The 16,357-nt window shown below is 41.2% G+C and overlaps 1 protein-coding gene across 1 annotated transcript in view; it reads right to left on the bottom strand.

Annotated features, from left to right (window-relative positions):
- PRMT3 (protein arginine methyltransferase 3) overlaps positions 1-16,357 on the bottom strand; it is a 40,838-nt gene that overhangs the window by 8,061 nt on the left and 16,420 nt on the right. Inside the window, exons 10-12 of the mRNA XM_088534181.1 lie at positions 12,750-12,828; positions 8,300-8,487; positions 4,910-4,996 (exon numbers count right to left, since the gene is read on the bottom strand). Of these exons, the coding sequence (XP_088390307.1) occupies positions 4,910-4,996; positions 8,300-8,487; positions 12,750-12,828 (354 nt within the window). The remainder of the gene's footprint in view (positions 1-4,909; positions 4,997-8,299; positions 8,488-12,749; positions 12,829-16,357) is intronic.

The following is a 16,357-nucleotide window of genomic DNA, read 5'->3' as shown; positions in this document are numbered from 1 at the left end:
AATTAAAGGAGGAGAAAAATATATTAGGAACAGATTTGTGTTATTCAGATTGCAAAGCAGCATCCTTTAAACGTCAGCAAGAATAAAACACTCCTGAAGTTAAATTGCAGCTTACCTAAGTTAAGTTCTGGCTCTAGCTGACTTTGTCAAATCCAGGTTTTGATTAACAGTTCATTTAAAATATCCTCAGTATCTATAAAAATATCACGGAGGGTTAGTAGTGTTGCTGCAAACATCAAAAGCTGCAACTGCAGCTCCCCTCTTCCTCAAAAGGATGTGTCTAACTATTTTTCTTCCCTCCTAAATAAATTATAAATAAACTACCTGGGGGCTAAATTATTTTCAGTCATTAATGTTATATGTACTAAAAACATTAAGTTCACAAAAAGCTGTAACATGTATGTAATAAGCAAGTATTAGTATGTATTCTTTATTTATAATCTTCCTCTCGGAGGCCTTAGATGACATGGTAAGAAGAAATTAGATTTTAATTCAAATGAATCTGAATACTAAAGCTTTTGCTAAGGAAAATGGCTGTCTGTACATGGAGCATCTTAACAGGACAAAACAAATGAGCCTGCCTGAACCCTTATGAGAACTCGGAGAGGCTAACCTAGTGATTCACTTAGGAATAAGGAAATTAAAAATTATCATCATCACCATCACCCACGGTGGGTCATTCATCATTCCTGCGCTCTGCGAGGATCATGTTCCAACAGCGAGTGGCTACAGCAAATCCAATTAGACAGCTGGCCCCAGAAGTGGGAAGATAATGTGCTTTTGATGGAGTTTATCCAAGCATGGAGATGGAATGCTTGTCATCCATGCACCAGAGGAACGGGGTACTCCCACAGTGGAATAACATTAAAAATTGTTATTAAAAACTAACAATTTTGTTTTTTTAAAAAGAATCACTATATGAAGACTGCTGTAGAGAAGGCTATAAATAACTATAGAGATCAGAAGGGCAAATCCTGCTCTGTAACATGTCTTGCCTTTAAGTAGAAATCTGGTATATTTCACGATACCCAGAGCTGGGTTTCCAGCTTTTATCTAGCAACATTTAGCTTCTCACCTCAAGTTGGAACTAAATACTCACACGTTAACAACTAAATTCTGCTCCCAAAGGCAAGGAATAATCAACAGATTAATCTGTTTAGCAAGTAAGAAGATTCTAACAAGCAAAGTTTGGGCTTTTTTTTTAATGAAAATAATCTTCTCCAGCACAACTCCATTTCTTTTCTCTTACTCAAGATGTTAATACCTCAGTCACGGCCCGTGGTTCATTATCCTTCCCTCACTCCCCTCCTCCCTCCCACGTTTTTATAGACATCCCCTGCTCCTCGACACGTCCTCCTGGGAGCAATGACGGGATTCGGCCGTGTTCCTCCCGTGGGATATTGCTATTCAGCTAGGAAGGACGAACCGCCATGGACTCGCACGGGAAACGCTCGCAAACAAAAGAGAAGATTTGTCAATGGATTTTTACACCGAGGGTAATCACCATTATATTTTATCTCAAAAGCTCACACAGTGATCAATTTAGAATACAGTTAATGGAATATTTTCCTAACAGCATCTACTAACTGATATTAGCCAGATGTCTCATTAAAAGCAGCAGTGACAAATCCCGGTTCTCTCCCAGAAAACGCACTTTTGCAATCTAATTACATTTATTTTTGGCCATTTTCTTCGTAAGACTGAAATCAAGACAACCTGCCTTAAAGTTGCTTTGAGTCAACTTCATATAATGACTCCAGGCAACTGCTTTGCGACTTTAAAATCTTCCATCTTCAGAAGTTATAGTGCTAAATAAAGTAGCTAGATCCTAAAAGATAATACTCAGTGGTGAGACATAGGAGGAAATAGAATTAGCAGAAATACTACTTGCTCTGGGGAAAGGCCTGAAATGCTTTCCTCCAAAAGAAGTTAAAAGTTAAGCAGCACATACAAGATATGTAAGATATGCTTAAATATTTATTTTCATTAATTTTTCCATATTTTTCCAGTTAATTCGGATTTTTTTTTCTTGAAGACTCATCACTTGGCTTGAAAACCTGAAAAGGAAACCATCTAAAGGATTAAACTCATTTTATTTGGAGGATGAGACTGAAAAACACATCACAGGATAATCTGCAATATACGTAGCATGCACTTTTTTTTTTTTTTTTTAATTCTGAGTAATTTGAATGTATTTACAGGCTAGAGGACAGGCTCACACTCGATACGCTCCAGTTCCTACCGGGGTCCGGGGAACTGCAGTTCCAGCAGTGCTCTCCAGCTCATTGCTAACCGTGGGCACCTCTGTTCCGACTCGCTCCATTTATTTAAAGCCCGGAACAGTTCGGCCCACTGCCTTGATGGCTTCCACCAAGGCAGCTCCGCTGCAATTAGCTGCCACTAGCACACGAGCTGATAATGAGGTGGGCACTGAGGCCTTCTGAGATCAGGGACAGCGACTGCATGTAGGAAAACATTCCAGCCCTTGCACTATGATTTCTCACGAAGTGGCAGGTTTTATTAAGCCAAAACCCAAATGTGAGCAGTAACGACAAGGCCGCCCAGGCTTTGGCGCTGTTTCTAAGGGAAAAGGTCAGCTGTGGACTGCTCTGCACACCTCAGGAGAGGTGCAGCAGGGTCCAGCGGGCCCGTGGCAGCAGCGGTACCGGCACCAGCACCCTCGAGACTGCCGTTGGCTTCTCCTACTTACGGATGGAGCCCAATTCCTGACGGCAAGACTGCTCTGAACTCGGCTTTCCTTCAACAGCACCATTTGGGAATGGAGGGACGAGTGTCTTTTCACACTGTCTGGGCTGGGAAGTTGTGAACTAAACAAATTGTCATATATTGGCAGATAAAGGTGAGTTTTCCAATCGCTGTATTTGGGAAAGGCTACTCTTTTTCTAAAAAAACTAAAATATTTTTAAATGTTTATTTTAAAAATGCAAAAATCAGCACAGTCGCATACATCTAAGTTAAGTCTTGGGGAAAGATAAGTAGCTTCTCTCTTTTTGTTAATAAATAAATAACAAAACAAAACAAACACAAAACAACAAAACACAGTAAAAAAAACAGGTGTAACCAAGAAGAAAAACACACCAAATATTTTTTCCAGAGGATGAATTGCAATCTGAGAGCATCTCATCAAAAATTCTCCATATAAATAATGGGCTTTTATTGTTCATTTACTGCAAGGTTAGGCAGCCTGATATGATGGATGAAACGTCAACCTCCACCGAAACTTGGGCAATCTATCATCAAAAAGAGTGCAAGTTTCAGTCCAGGAGTCAATAATCCTAAATGATCAAGTGCAAAACCGTCCCCGAGGTCGGAGGTTCTCTGAGGACCTGCACTCCGCACACACTGGTGTAAAATGCCGCTAGGACTTGTTACACCAATGACATTGTAATAATAATAATAATAATCAGAGAAACAACCCCAACAAGAAGTTAATAAAGGTCCGGTGTTAGGGGAATTTATACTTACAGACTCCTTTACCTTAACATCAAAGACATTATCAAGACTTTGCAGGCATTTTCCATTCACTGATCAGCTGTTCAGAATTGGTCAAATTAAGAAAGAATCTCTTTTTTGTGTTACAGATCTCAAAGCTTAATGTAAGCTTTTCCCAAATTTGGCAATATTCTTAACAGTGGACATAAAGTATTTATAGTTTGTATTGAATGTAAAAGCAAATTAGTGCAATCAAAGTTAGTAAAATTAGGCCATCTTGCCCTTAATGTTAGGATATAGTGTTAAAAATTGTGCCAAATTATTATTTTGGTCTCCCCCACCACCAGACTGACATCTGTACCTCACCCCCTTATACTTTTTTCCTTAATTATGTATCTACATTTTTTTTTAAAATAAGACCACAGTGATATTAAATGGAAGAAAAGCTTCACTGGTTTTGAATTGCAAAGTTACATTTGCGCTGTGGCTTAGAGATCCTCCACATTCTTACAGACCTTAAAAACAAAGCAATATATTTTGCCCATATTTTTATGTTTCCTCAAGTAACTGAGATAGTTTATCCAGATTCAACCTGCTTCCTTGGATGAGTGCCCATGGGTAGAAGTCCTTAAAACACAGCATATATGTAAAATGTAGGACAGATTGGTACAAGCGGGAAGGAAAAGCGTGATAGCTCCTCCAGGGAGTTTCATACAAATTGAGGCATTTAATCCACTCGCCCTACTACACTACCCAAGAAAACAGCTGGAAAAATTCCAGTCTTGAGGGGAGAAGAGGTAAAGGAAGTATTGTGACTTCGGAAGTGACCTTGGAAGTGTTCAGAACTGTCCAGACACTCCTGGGCCTGCTCTAGGTGACACTGCTCAAACAGAGGAGCTGGAGATGATCTCCAAAGGTCCCTCCAACCTCCATCACTCAGCGATTTATGTTTCAGAAATGGAAACAGAAAATATTCCATATAAATTGCATAGGCATTTGCAGAAAGAAACAGAAGAAACTTTCTACTCATCCAAAAAAACAACATTCCTCTCTAGTTTCTTATTGCTACCAGATACTGAACAATCAGGGAAAAAAAAAAAAAAAAAAAAAAAAAAAAGAGTAGCATGAGTGTGTATTTACCTAAATTCAAACTGAGCAATGCAAGCATAAAATATGTCTGAACAAAAAACTTGCATTTCAGACTGGGACAGAGAACAAGGGAAAATACCAACAGTAACACCAACAGCAAGACCTTGGCCCTTTCCCATCTACCTGTATTGTATCATACTACTATTATGGTGGTTTACAATCATTTGTCTTTACAAAAAAAGCTTGCACACCTCTGTAAAGCAGAAAAGCACTTCGAGGCAAAGGATTGATGATAAATGAAGCTTAATTAAAGCACTGTCTGTTAGTCCAACGTCACGCTGATCATATATAAAAGCAACTGCCTTACCGTACACCTTGTGCTCGTGGTAACTGTTAGAGTGAATTCCTCGGAGAATTCCAAATCGGGGATGGATGCAGCATTGCAGTCGATACGCTATTGAAAGGAATAATACAATTCTCTCAATAAAACTGCTAAATTAAAATTCAGATCTCTGGCTGGTTAAGCTTCCTAAGTTGTTGAGATTCAACAAAAACTTTTCAAGGCAGTACCAATTCAGCCCTTCAAAAGTGGGGAGAAGAGCCTTAAATATGATTCGACCAGGCACCCAAAACGGTTCATCCCCAAATAAGCAGACACTCCAATAGTGGATTCTTTAATTCGCCAGGTTAGATGGTTACTTGTCACAGAATGGGCCAGGTTGAAAGAGTTTTCTGAAGATCACACAGCCCCGTACTCAAAGTGTGGTCAACTACAGCAGATTGCTGCCCACTCAAGTCTTACACAGATACATAAAGGGAGACTCTGCAACCTCTCTGGGCAAACTTTCCCTATATTTAACTGCCCTCAGGGTTTAAACATAAGTTTTCTTATGTTTAAACAGAATTTCTTTCCTATGTGTTTCGTGTATTTCCATTTGTGCCTATTCCCTGACACTGGGCACCACTGAGAAGAGTCTGGTTCCGTCCTGCTCACATCCTACCAGCAGTTCCTGACGCACTGCGAGGATCCCCCTTGACCTGGGCTGAAGAGCCCCAGATCTCGCAGCCTCTTCTCACGTCCAGATGATCCAACCCCTCGTTCACATCCACGGCCCTCCTCGGGGCTCCCTGCACTATGGCCAGGAGAGCGCAGGGCTTGGACGCAGCACTCCAGCTGGGATCCCGGCACAGGAACCAGCCTCCTTAGATCTGCTGGCAATGCTCTTCCCAATGCAGTCCAGGAGGCTGCTGGCCTTCCTTGCTGCAGGAACGCATGGCTGCCTCGTGGCCAGCTTGTCCCTCAAAAACCCTGACTCCTCTTCTGCAGAGCTGCATCCCACACGACTTGCCATGGTCCCATATCAGTGCACGCAGCTTCTGCTCCCCAAGCGCTGGACTCTCTGCTGCCCTTTGCTGAACTGCCTAGGTTTTCTGTCTCCTGTTTCTCCAGCCTTTCCAAGTACCTCGGTGGCAGACACAACCTTCTGGTATGTCAGAATATGAAGCATCTTTGCAGCTCAAGCACTGACAGACAACACTGCAAACATCGTATACATGTTGTCATTTATTTATGATGCCTTTTCTTTCTCTAGGGAATAACATCCCGCAGTTACATCACAGACTACTCAGAACAAGGAGCATCTCATCTGACCAAGCACACTCAACTATCTTCTGCACAAACCGATGATAAATTGGAACATATTAGAAGTTTCCCTCAAAATACAACCCATTTGTTATGTGGAGTAGTTATTGATTAAAACTGTTTACCCTATAACACTATTATTGTTCCACTCATTAATTTTCATAGTTTGCTAGAGTTACAGTACAACCGAGCAAGATGCGCTGGCTTTTGATTATTTTAAAACATGATTGTTACTGAAACCAAGTACGTACAAAACCATCGAACACAGCAGGTCGTTGCACTGCTCCACGATGACAGAGCACACATACCTGCACTGGGCCCACAACAGCATGCACCTATAAAAGGGGCATAAAGCATTACCTGGCAAGTATAGATTCCATACATTCATAGGAACAGGGCTCTTTATGGCCTAATATTTCCAGTCCCATAGTATGCATTTCTTTCCACTAACCACAAAGGAAGTCTCATCAGCTCGTTAGGATGATAAAATGTAAAGCACTGGTAATGACAGATGCCCATGGAAGTTTAGAGAAAAATTCTAGATACGCGTTCAGACTTTAAACGATGCGCAGGAAGTGAGACTAAAAGACATCTTGGTCCTGAGAAATCCTCCATTTTTTTCAGGAATCCTGAAAAAGTTGTCTAGGATTCTTTATTCCTTACTTAAGAATTAAAAAGTCCCCCCAAAAATGAGAGATGCCTGAGACAACCAAATCGGTTATCCAAATAAAGAAAATATCAGTGTATTTCTTATGTTTGAATGTTTGACTTCCAATAACCATTTTGACTCTTTTCTGGAACACAATCACCCACTGGAAAAGCTTAAACAGTAACTTGCATCAGGACGGACTGCTTTAAGAAAAAACTGCACTTGAGCTGCTGCTGCTCCTGCGGGCAGGGTGATAACCGACCACAACAGGCAGCATCTGCACTGGGAGACGGGACCTACCTCAGAATGGTGTGGGGTTGGGCAGCGAGCTACGACACACCGTTTCCTTCTACACAATAGCACAGGAATTAATCTAATCACAAACTAAATCTTGACCTAACAGGCAGCGGTTCCCACCGAAGGGCAACAGCCCTAACTTTCTTAATGCAGAAGGGTAACTATATGAACAGCTAAAATGCCATTGCAGCACAATACCTCTGAGCCAAAACTAAGCCACTGCTGCTCTACCATCCAACCTTAATTTAAGAACTTGGCAGATGCCAGCAAATTCCTCCTGAGTAGACTAACACTCACAGGACAACTCCTGTAATTATGACCATCAATTTCCAGGCATATTATTTTAACCAATCAGGTTACAGAAGTTGTAGGTTAAAGAAATTATAGAATAAGTTTACATCGCTTTAAGAGTTCAAATATCTGAGGATAACTTTGACGGTGAGAAAATACAATCTCTCATGTGATCTGAACTGTTCCAGCCATTACTAAGCGGAAAGTTCTTAGGACTTTGAAATCAGTGCTCTGGATGTGAATCTCATCACTTCAGTGTTCTTAAACTCGTGTACAAAGAGAAACCCTGGCCACAGAGAAAAGCTTCTTGCCTAAGATGAACTGCTATGGAAAGACAACACAGAGTCAGCATAAAAACGAACTCCGTGATTACTGCTGTTTTTCCAGTCCCAGAAGCCATTCTGTTTGATGAAGCTATGGGAAGGACGTGAATGATCTTCCAGCAACAGATCTCTAAAAATCAGCCAACTTTACACAGAAATACATAAGCTCTCCTGTAACTCAGCGTTCTCGCTCAGGAGAAGGGGGAAGGAAAGGAGGGCAGACTGTATGCTCCAGAGTTTTTCCTGTAGGAGTTTCAACTATGCATCATTCCAGTCACTAAAAAACAGGTAAATCTGGTTTTGGATAGAAAAAAAATCTAGAAGAGACATGTTAGGAAAAGAGTCTACTTCATTATGAACTAAACCTTGGTTAAAAAGTAACAAACACAAGTCAAAGTACTCACATGGAGTACCTGATCACATTTCTTTCACTTGGAAGATGCTCAAGTTAAATACATTTTCTCTGTACTGAATAAGCATGTATTTTAGACAAGGAATGGAAAAAAATTAAACTTTAAAAAAATCTTACTACTATCAGTTTTAAAAGCATGGTACCTTAATGACACTGGCTGTAGAGATAATCGTGGTTGGATCCAGCACCTCCACAACAGCTTCTGGAATTACTGCCTTCTTCATGCAAGACATGTCAAAGCCATATACATCTTCCCAGAAAACTAACTTGTCCATGTGTTTATTCATATCCCCCACAGCTACTAGACTAATGGTGCACATGTCAGGATAAACTGTAACAACAAGAAATAGATTAGCAAATTTTTCTTTTTGACATACCTAAGGAAAGATTTAAGAGTTATTCTTCTTGTTTTTAAGTGATTAGTGTCTTAAAAGAACAAATAAAAGAGTTTATTTCTGCTCTGGTAAAAGACGATTATTTTCTTTATTTTTCTTTATTTATTTTTCTTTAGTTGTGGAGTTCCACAAAAGAGTAGACACTGGAATTTAATTTCTGCCCTCTACTCTGGTAACAGCATCACTGTTCATGAGAAGGTGTCACCACGGAAGGTGTCACGAATACAAATACCCCGGATCAATACTGATCAACAGCAAAAAAAATCCAAAGCTTGTTCTGACTTCAGAGATAGAAAGGCGATTTCTACAACCAGCAGAGTATCAAATTCTCCATTTATAGACCCAAATGCATCTAGACATCTACATCATATTGATTTTTGACTAGAATGTATATGTTGATCTAGGTATCTGTCAGAACCATCTAAATACAGAAGCATTTTGTAATTTTTTTTTTTGGGGGGGGGGGGGGAAATAATAAAGCACCCCCCGTTCTTTCAACACTGTTGTCCTGACAAACTTGTCACCTTTTTTTTTTTTTTTACCCCTGACTAAAGCTGTAATTCAGTAACTATTCCTCCTCACGGGTTAAATGAGGAAAATGCTGATTAGACAAAAGCAGGTAGTCGGCCATGCTTTCACCGATTCCCAGTTTTGACATCTGTGTCCTTCTCGACTCAGTGCCCAGAAATCGTTTGTCACTAGTAACAGCTCACGTGGTAACCAGAATAAGCTGGGAAACCCATTACCCCTTCGTAATGCCTCAGGCTTCAGGACCAAAGGCTTACTCAACAAGCCTCTGGATGCACAGAAATAACTCCAAGGTGAATATTGGCAATATTTTGATGCAAACAAGCAAGAACAGTTAGGTTTGATGTTCCCAAATCAAACTGTTATATACTGCTTACGGTATAACGCTACACAGTTTGGCATCACCCACGTCACTGTGTCATAGATTAAGTCACAGGAGCCACGATAGGATGGACGGGGCACAAACGTGGGTATTTAGGTTCTCTTTCCAGCTCGGTCCCTGAAAGGTTTGCGCAGGGAAAGGCTGCTCCTCTCGACTTGCTCAGCTTTTAAATGGTCCCTACTGTGAGACAGTACCAAGTGGCTTGTGACAACATGAAACTTGAGAGCAGATGCAGGAGGCAGACTTCACCTCGGAAGGAGCTTTCCATCCGACTCAGCAGGATCTGGGCATGCCCACAGATCTGATGCTATTCACATATACCCTAAAAGCGTCTGTCTGACTAAATTTCAACTGATCCCTGGGCAATTCTGGCAGGAGTCTCCGGGACAGGTATTTACCTGCCCTGCAAGCTGGAACAAAAGTAGCAACTGCCAGCACCTCAGGTAAACAGTGACTGTGTGCTTTGTGGAAGGGCAGAGGGGCAGGGGAAAAAGAGGAAAAAAAAAAAAAAAGGTGGGGGGAAAAAATAAAGCATTAGATGATTCATAGAGCACAAACAGTTAAATATGCTGCAGAGCCAGCAGGCTGCTCCCCAGCAGAGAATTCAAACCAGAAAAAAACAACTTAGCTCATGCCTCTGTAGCACCAGCAAACCTGCACTGGTGCCAGTGGACCCTAGAAGCACAAGCTCCAGTCAGTTTCAACAGAGGTTTAAAAAAAAATCTAGCTAAACAAAATGAAATAAACATAAAATGCCTCCCTACAACCTCACAGGGTGACTGTTGCACTGGGATAGGCACACCCCTACGCAGGGCTCACCACAGCTGCATGCGAGACCTGACTGGAGTATTCTAACTGCTGAAAGCAAAACACTCCCATCATGTTGCTCAAGGGCTTTTCTAAGGGTTCTAGCATGCAAACGGTGCTACCCTGCTTGCATATGTGGCTTCTTTACAAGCCAATGTGAAACAGTTCCTGTTCTCGCTCGCTGGGAAGCACCGTGGAGCGCGGGCACGCGGTACTTCATCCCAGCGTTAGGGCAGCCGAGCGAAGCTAACTACGTGCAGGGTTAGCACAAAGGAAGGCAGAAACACCCTGACGACTGCGACTGGAAAAGTCCACGTGAAATACAATACTGACAGCAAAACGAAAAACCACGCAGAAGCAGTGCGGAAAACAGCATCACGCAGGTAATAAATAATTACGGCCCTTCGTGCACTGCTTAAGACGAAGCCACCTAAGCTGCCTAAGGGTAAAACGCACTGCTACAGAGTTAAAGCCTCTTCCTCACTTCTCTGGCCATGCAGAGAAAGGTTATATTCCCACAGGGATAGAGCAAACACGCTGAGCGGCAGCAATGCCACTGCCCTAGTTAAGGAACGGGGCTTCCCACATTTGAATTCATGTGTCCTCCGCATGCATCTTCTCTCCAGGTCCAAAGCACCCAACCCATTTCCTTCCCAGTCTTCTCTCTCTGCAGTAGCTTACTCAGAGATGGAATGAATAAAAATTGTTCTCCTTTCTGTTGACAGCTTTTCCTTCCCCTTTATCTTCTTTGGCCATTTACATATTTCCTTTCCTAACCCAATGTGTTAGGGTACAGCATCCATCTACAATGCAAGTGATTTTATGGGAAGTTATTTGCCAGCAATATTAGGTATGCAGTTCAAATTCCTTTTTCTATCAACCCTTAAAATACATTTAAAAAATCTCAACAGATCTCTCAACTTTTTTTGTTTAATGGTAAGATCCTCCTCCTATCTTGAACAATACCCATTTCCACCACTCACCAGTCAGAATACACAAAAGGCTCAGTAAAAGTTGAAACACTTTAATACTTCAGAACTGGAAAGAAATACTAGAATTCACAGTTCAATATGTTAAGCCAAAATCTATATTGTAATTCTAAATAAAGTATACTACCCCGCTTACTAGCTTAGAAACATACTTTGGGGGGGAAACAATATATTTTGGAGGCCATATGTAACGTTGGTAACCATCAGCAATGAAACAAGCTAGCCCGACACACAGATCTGGATCCATTTCAGCATGTGCATAATTCCATTTAAGCTGCTTCTGAAGCATTGACACTCCCCATACGCCACTAACTTGAACTCTGTCAATATAATCCAAGATCACAAGCACCATGTCAATGCTTTGCCAATGCAAACCGTCCTTCAGACTTTCTTCTGGGTTCTCTGGATGACACTTTGGATGTGCACACACGGACTGCTGCACAACCAGGTGGCAACACATGTTTCACTAAGCACATGCAGGGCTTGAAGAAAGGAAACGAAGACTGAGGTTGGCTTCCTGAAGGCACCCGAGTCTGCCAAGGCATCCTGAAGACGCAGGCAGGCCAGGAAACGCACCCAAGTGTAAGAACTGCTAAGTTACACCACTCCGTGGGGTAAATGAAAGCCTGAGGGAAATGAGGGTTGTTGTACTGCCATTTCGGAACAAATGCGCAGTAAGGAGGTGTGAAACCAACTGCGAAGGGCAGCGCAGCTCCTACTGCTCCCAGCTCAGTCCTTTGGCCAAAGGCATTAACCTGATTCATACATGTATTTGCTATTTGCTAGCTTTCTGAATTGATTTTTAAAAATCGATACTAAAACTCCATTTCAAGCATTGGGAGCTAAAAAAGCAGAGACAGGGATTTGGGGGTGAAGGGGAATTAAAGCTTTCTTGAGAGCTGCTGTGCAGTCCTGCAGATTTGGAAAGGTTTGAAAACCAGCACTGCACCTTGGTTAAAACAATTCCAGAAATCCTTAAGGGCCCAGCTAGGCAAGACACACTCTTTTCCAAGCTGGTAAGAGGATCTAGGAAGAATATAGTCAGCATTCCAAATGTTACCAGCTGGAAATTGAGTAATAACACTTTTAGTTTACACCCTAACTACTATCATTAAGGAAAACAATGTCTTGGAAAATAAGTATTTATTTTTAAATGTGAAGTTCCTCCATTTACTGCTAGAGATTTTTCTTTGCCGGGAGGGAGCGGCAAAAAGAACTGTGGGAAGAAGTAGGAAAGATATTTAGATGGCAGTTCCAAATAAATAAGATATCCTTTATTCTGAAAAATACCATCATCCTGAAACCTTGATGCCCCAGCTAGTGCTCTTCTATTACCCACAGAGCAAATTAATGCCTTGAAGCTCCCACTAATGGAAACGTATTTCATTTAGACTGGCAGCTTCCTCATCCATGCATAGCGTATTCTAAGTCTCTCTGTTCATTTAGTTTTCCCCCAGAGCTAAATTTATTAAAAAGAATTAGGCACACCAACCTGAGCCTCCCTCTGCCAGGTACTTGTCCTTTGCGTAAATAACGGAATCCAGCATAGACTCAAAGAGAAGGAAATATCCCTGTAACAGAACAATAAAAGAGAAAGAATTGACAAATCATTGTATTTTTTTAATCCATGCAGTATATCTAATCAATCTACACGTAAACTTCATCCATACTTTTTTGTCTCAAAAGCTTCATACAATTAAATGTAAGAGTTTAAGAAGTTATTTGCCTGTAAATCTTAATAAGAGCCAGTGCCTAATGGATTTGCTAAAACAAATTGCAATGCACAGCTACGTAAGCATAATTCTCCCTATTAAACAATATATTAAAAAAATATTAGCAGATAATAAGTGATATCTTAAAGATTATTTATTTTCCTGCCTAAAATGCCTGTCATCCACCATGTTTGTCAATCGAAGTAGTATAGCTCAAAAACAAAGCTTCTAACCAGAAACACTGCTTAAATCCCTGCGCTTTCCCTAGCCTTTCCACTGGGGCACTGTGGGTTTTCTTCACTCCTTAGTCCTCCATTCCCCTCAGTGCTCTGCAACGTTCCTGTAAATTATATAAACTGTCGTTGGTAGTGAATTAAGTCATTTATTACCTACACCAAAGCGTTTTGCTCCCTGTGCTGTGCTCATCTGCAGTGTAATTCAGAATGTAATTTCACAGGCCACTGCCTCACCTGTAGGGGTGCCATCTGGAAGGAGAATTACACCTCATGTTTGCCCCCCGTTAGGCCATGGGGCTCTCTTACCTTCCCACCAACGCTGCTCCGAGTTGGGGGTTTTCTTCCATGTGCATCAGCACCCTCACAATTAGCTGCTGCCAAGAGAGGCCACCAGACAAACCGGCCAGCAGAACATTACCAACTCCACCTCGCTAATGGCTAAACTAAACACCTGGAAGGCAGCACATCCTCAGGGCAGCCTCGCTGCGCAGTGCGCCTCAAGGGTCACGCCACCATGCGATGCGCCTGCTGCTAAAAAGCTAACTGCTTCTCCCTACAAAGGGAACGAAAGGCTTCTTACTTCTACCTTTCCAAGGTCTAGGCTATGGGGAGTGTACTCCAGCTGCCAAAAACCATGTAAACATATTCAAAGAATAACAGAAATGCACAGAAGTCGGAACAAGCGATAGAAAATACCCATGAGTCCAGTGACAAGAGGCATGCCAATACCATTACATATCCCTATTTCTGTATTTTGTGTGTTTTAACAGTATTGTAAAAGGTTCACGAAGCTTCTCTGGCTTCATATCATGCACTGCTATTTTAATTCAGAAACCATGGAGAAACATTTTACAAAGAGAGCAAAACCTACATATAGGAAGAACTTCTAACAAGAGCACTTCAGTATTCAGCGTACTATTCTTCATAGAGAAAAAAAGGGACATAGCATGTTCACAGTCTGAAGAACCAGCACAATTTTTAGCATGTAAGGATATAGCTAAGAAGCAATACATACCTAATTCAGCAATCACATTTTATTATATTTTTCTTCCTACACAACTGGATGTGGCCTGGTACTTGAGGTGCAGTAAGGCACAATATTGAATCCGCTGCAAGATGCAAGGCAGCTGGCAAACAACTGGCCCATACTGCGAGCTTTACCAAAACCCACCACACGCCCCAGAAGCACCAGCATCGCCCCTCACCCGCGTCAAAATGGGGTGAAATTCCTTAAATGAAGCTGCTGCCTCCACTGGTCTGCATAGTGAATGGTAACGTATGAATATTTTCCTGCAATGAAAGATAATTCCCTTACTCTTCTGAAAAGAAACTAATGTATTCAGCTACTTCAGTACGCTCTCTATGCAGCATTAAAAAAGCAGAAATACCTCAATTCCTAGATAAAATATTTTACTGTGTTATAAAAATACATCAACTGCAGCTCCAAATGTTAATGGAAGGTCAGGACTGAAGGGAAAATAGCAAATAAGTGTTAAAAAAGCATCACTGCATTCTATCCATCATGGAAATATGTAAGGAAGGGAGGAGAGAAAGGAGGGAAGATTTGCCATTATTTTACACACACACACACACACACACATTTTCATTTCCTACTCCTGAGCAGCAGAAATATCCTGAAGGGTTGGAAGATACCACTTCAAAATTATCCAATTGGAAAAAAAAAAGAGTTTGTTTTCAAGCAAACTCAACTAAGTTTTATATTCTTAGCTACATAAGAGGAAAAAACACCTAGCATTCTAGAAAAAAACATATACATGATAAAACAACCACCTTGGTGTACACCGAGAGCTACAGTTTTTCTCCTGACATGGTAAAAATCGAATAATTTCACTCAACACCTGTTTTAGCACTTTGCAGAGCAGCTCTCCGTTCACACTTAAGTACTGGATGTAGAATTGCTTAATTACTGCAAAACATCATTGCTTCTTTAAATTCTATACCTCCAGGGAGGGGGCATAAGTGTGAAAAAGCCTGTGAACAAGTCTACTGTATGCCCAAGTCATGCTAACATAAGTACTTGCCCACTAAGCATACAAGTAACATGGCATTCCAGTCAAAATCCCAGCCTTTGCACACTTCCAAGGCATTTGTAGACTGGATCACTATGCGAGAAAGGATTTTATTCATTACACACAGGCAAAAAACAAATTACTGATGTGTACTCAGAACTGTGTTTGCATGAGATTGCCATTAGGCAGCGTATACAAATATTTGTTTCTTTTTATTTGTACCTTGGCTTGTACACACAACTCATTTAATTCTATAATTTGAATTATAAAAAAAAGGGAAGATTTACTTCCCACAACACAAGCAAGCAGAAGTATTTTATTATTAAAAACAGAAGAACAGGCTGCAGTTTAGCCTCCGTGTGTTCCTTTTTTTTAAGGCAACATGGCTCCCCAGGTAGTGGTGGCTCTGTAGTCTAAAAAGGGGACCTTAATCTTTAGCAGTCAGCCTTTCAGATACAAAAAAGAATCACCTGCAGCTCATCACATCTTCCTCATCTTTCAAATAGTTATTACCTACTGAGAGAGCATATATAGGTTTTAAGTATGATTTGGCTTTGTATGTGTATGTAGATTCTTGCACATACTTACACACTACGTGATATTGGAGATGCTTCTCCCACTCCTGGATATTTTTAGATAACAAATCAAAAGGTCAAAGAAAAGGGAGAAGAGAGGTCCATAGAAGCTGCAGGGCACTCACAGAAGCAGGAGGATGATCCTCAGAAATCACCTACTGAATGTTGTTCTAAATGAAGAACTGAAAGGGGACAAATGTTGGGTGGTTCTTGGCGCCCACACTTAGCACTTGCAACACTCAACCAAGTAATCAACCAATTTTCAAGCGTGCGCTTTCTCATATTAGCGAGCGATTTCACTCCAGTGCGTATCACACAGGAAAGGAAAGACAAAGGGAAATTCACCCACTAGTGAAAATGGACAGCACTAGAAACCCAGACAAAGGTAAATTATTTGCATCTAGACAAAAATATGGCTTTGCTCGGGCTGTGCTGGAATAGTTTGTACAGTGTCCCACTATCAATCTTACCTCCGTTGCATTGTCCTCTTTATCTCTGTACTGCAGCAACCTATAAAAATGCTAACGGTCCTAATTAATAATTCCTA

Source organism: Tinamus guttatus, unplaced genomic scaffold, assembly GCF_059628265.1.
Source record: "Tinamus guttatus ecotype Peru unplaced genomic scaffold, ASM5962826v1 Tinamus_guttatus_pri_ptg000546l, whole genome shotgun sequence".
Taxonomy (NCBI): domain Eukaryota; kingdom Metazoa; phylum Chordata; class Aves; order Tinamiformes; family Tinamidae; genus Tinamus; species Tinamus guttatus.
This window is presented reverse-complemented; position numbering and strand designations above follow the sequence as displayed.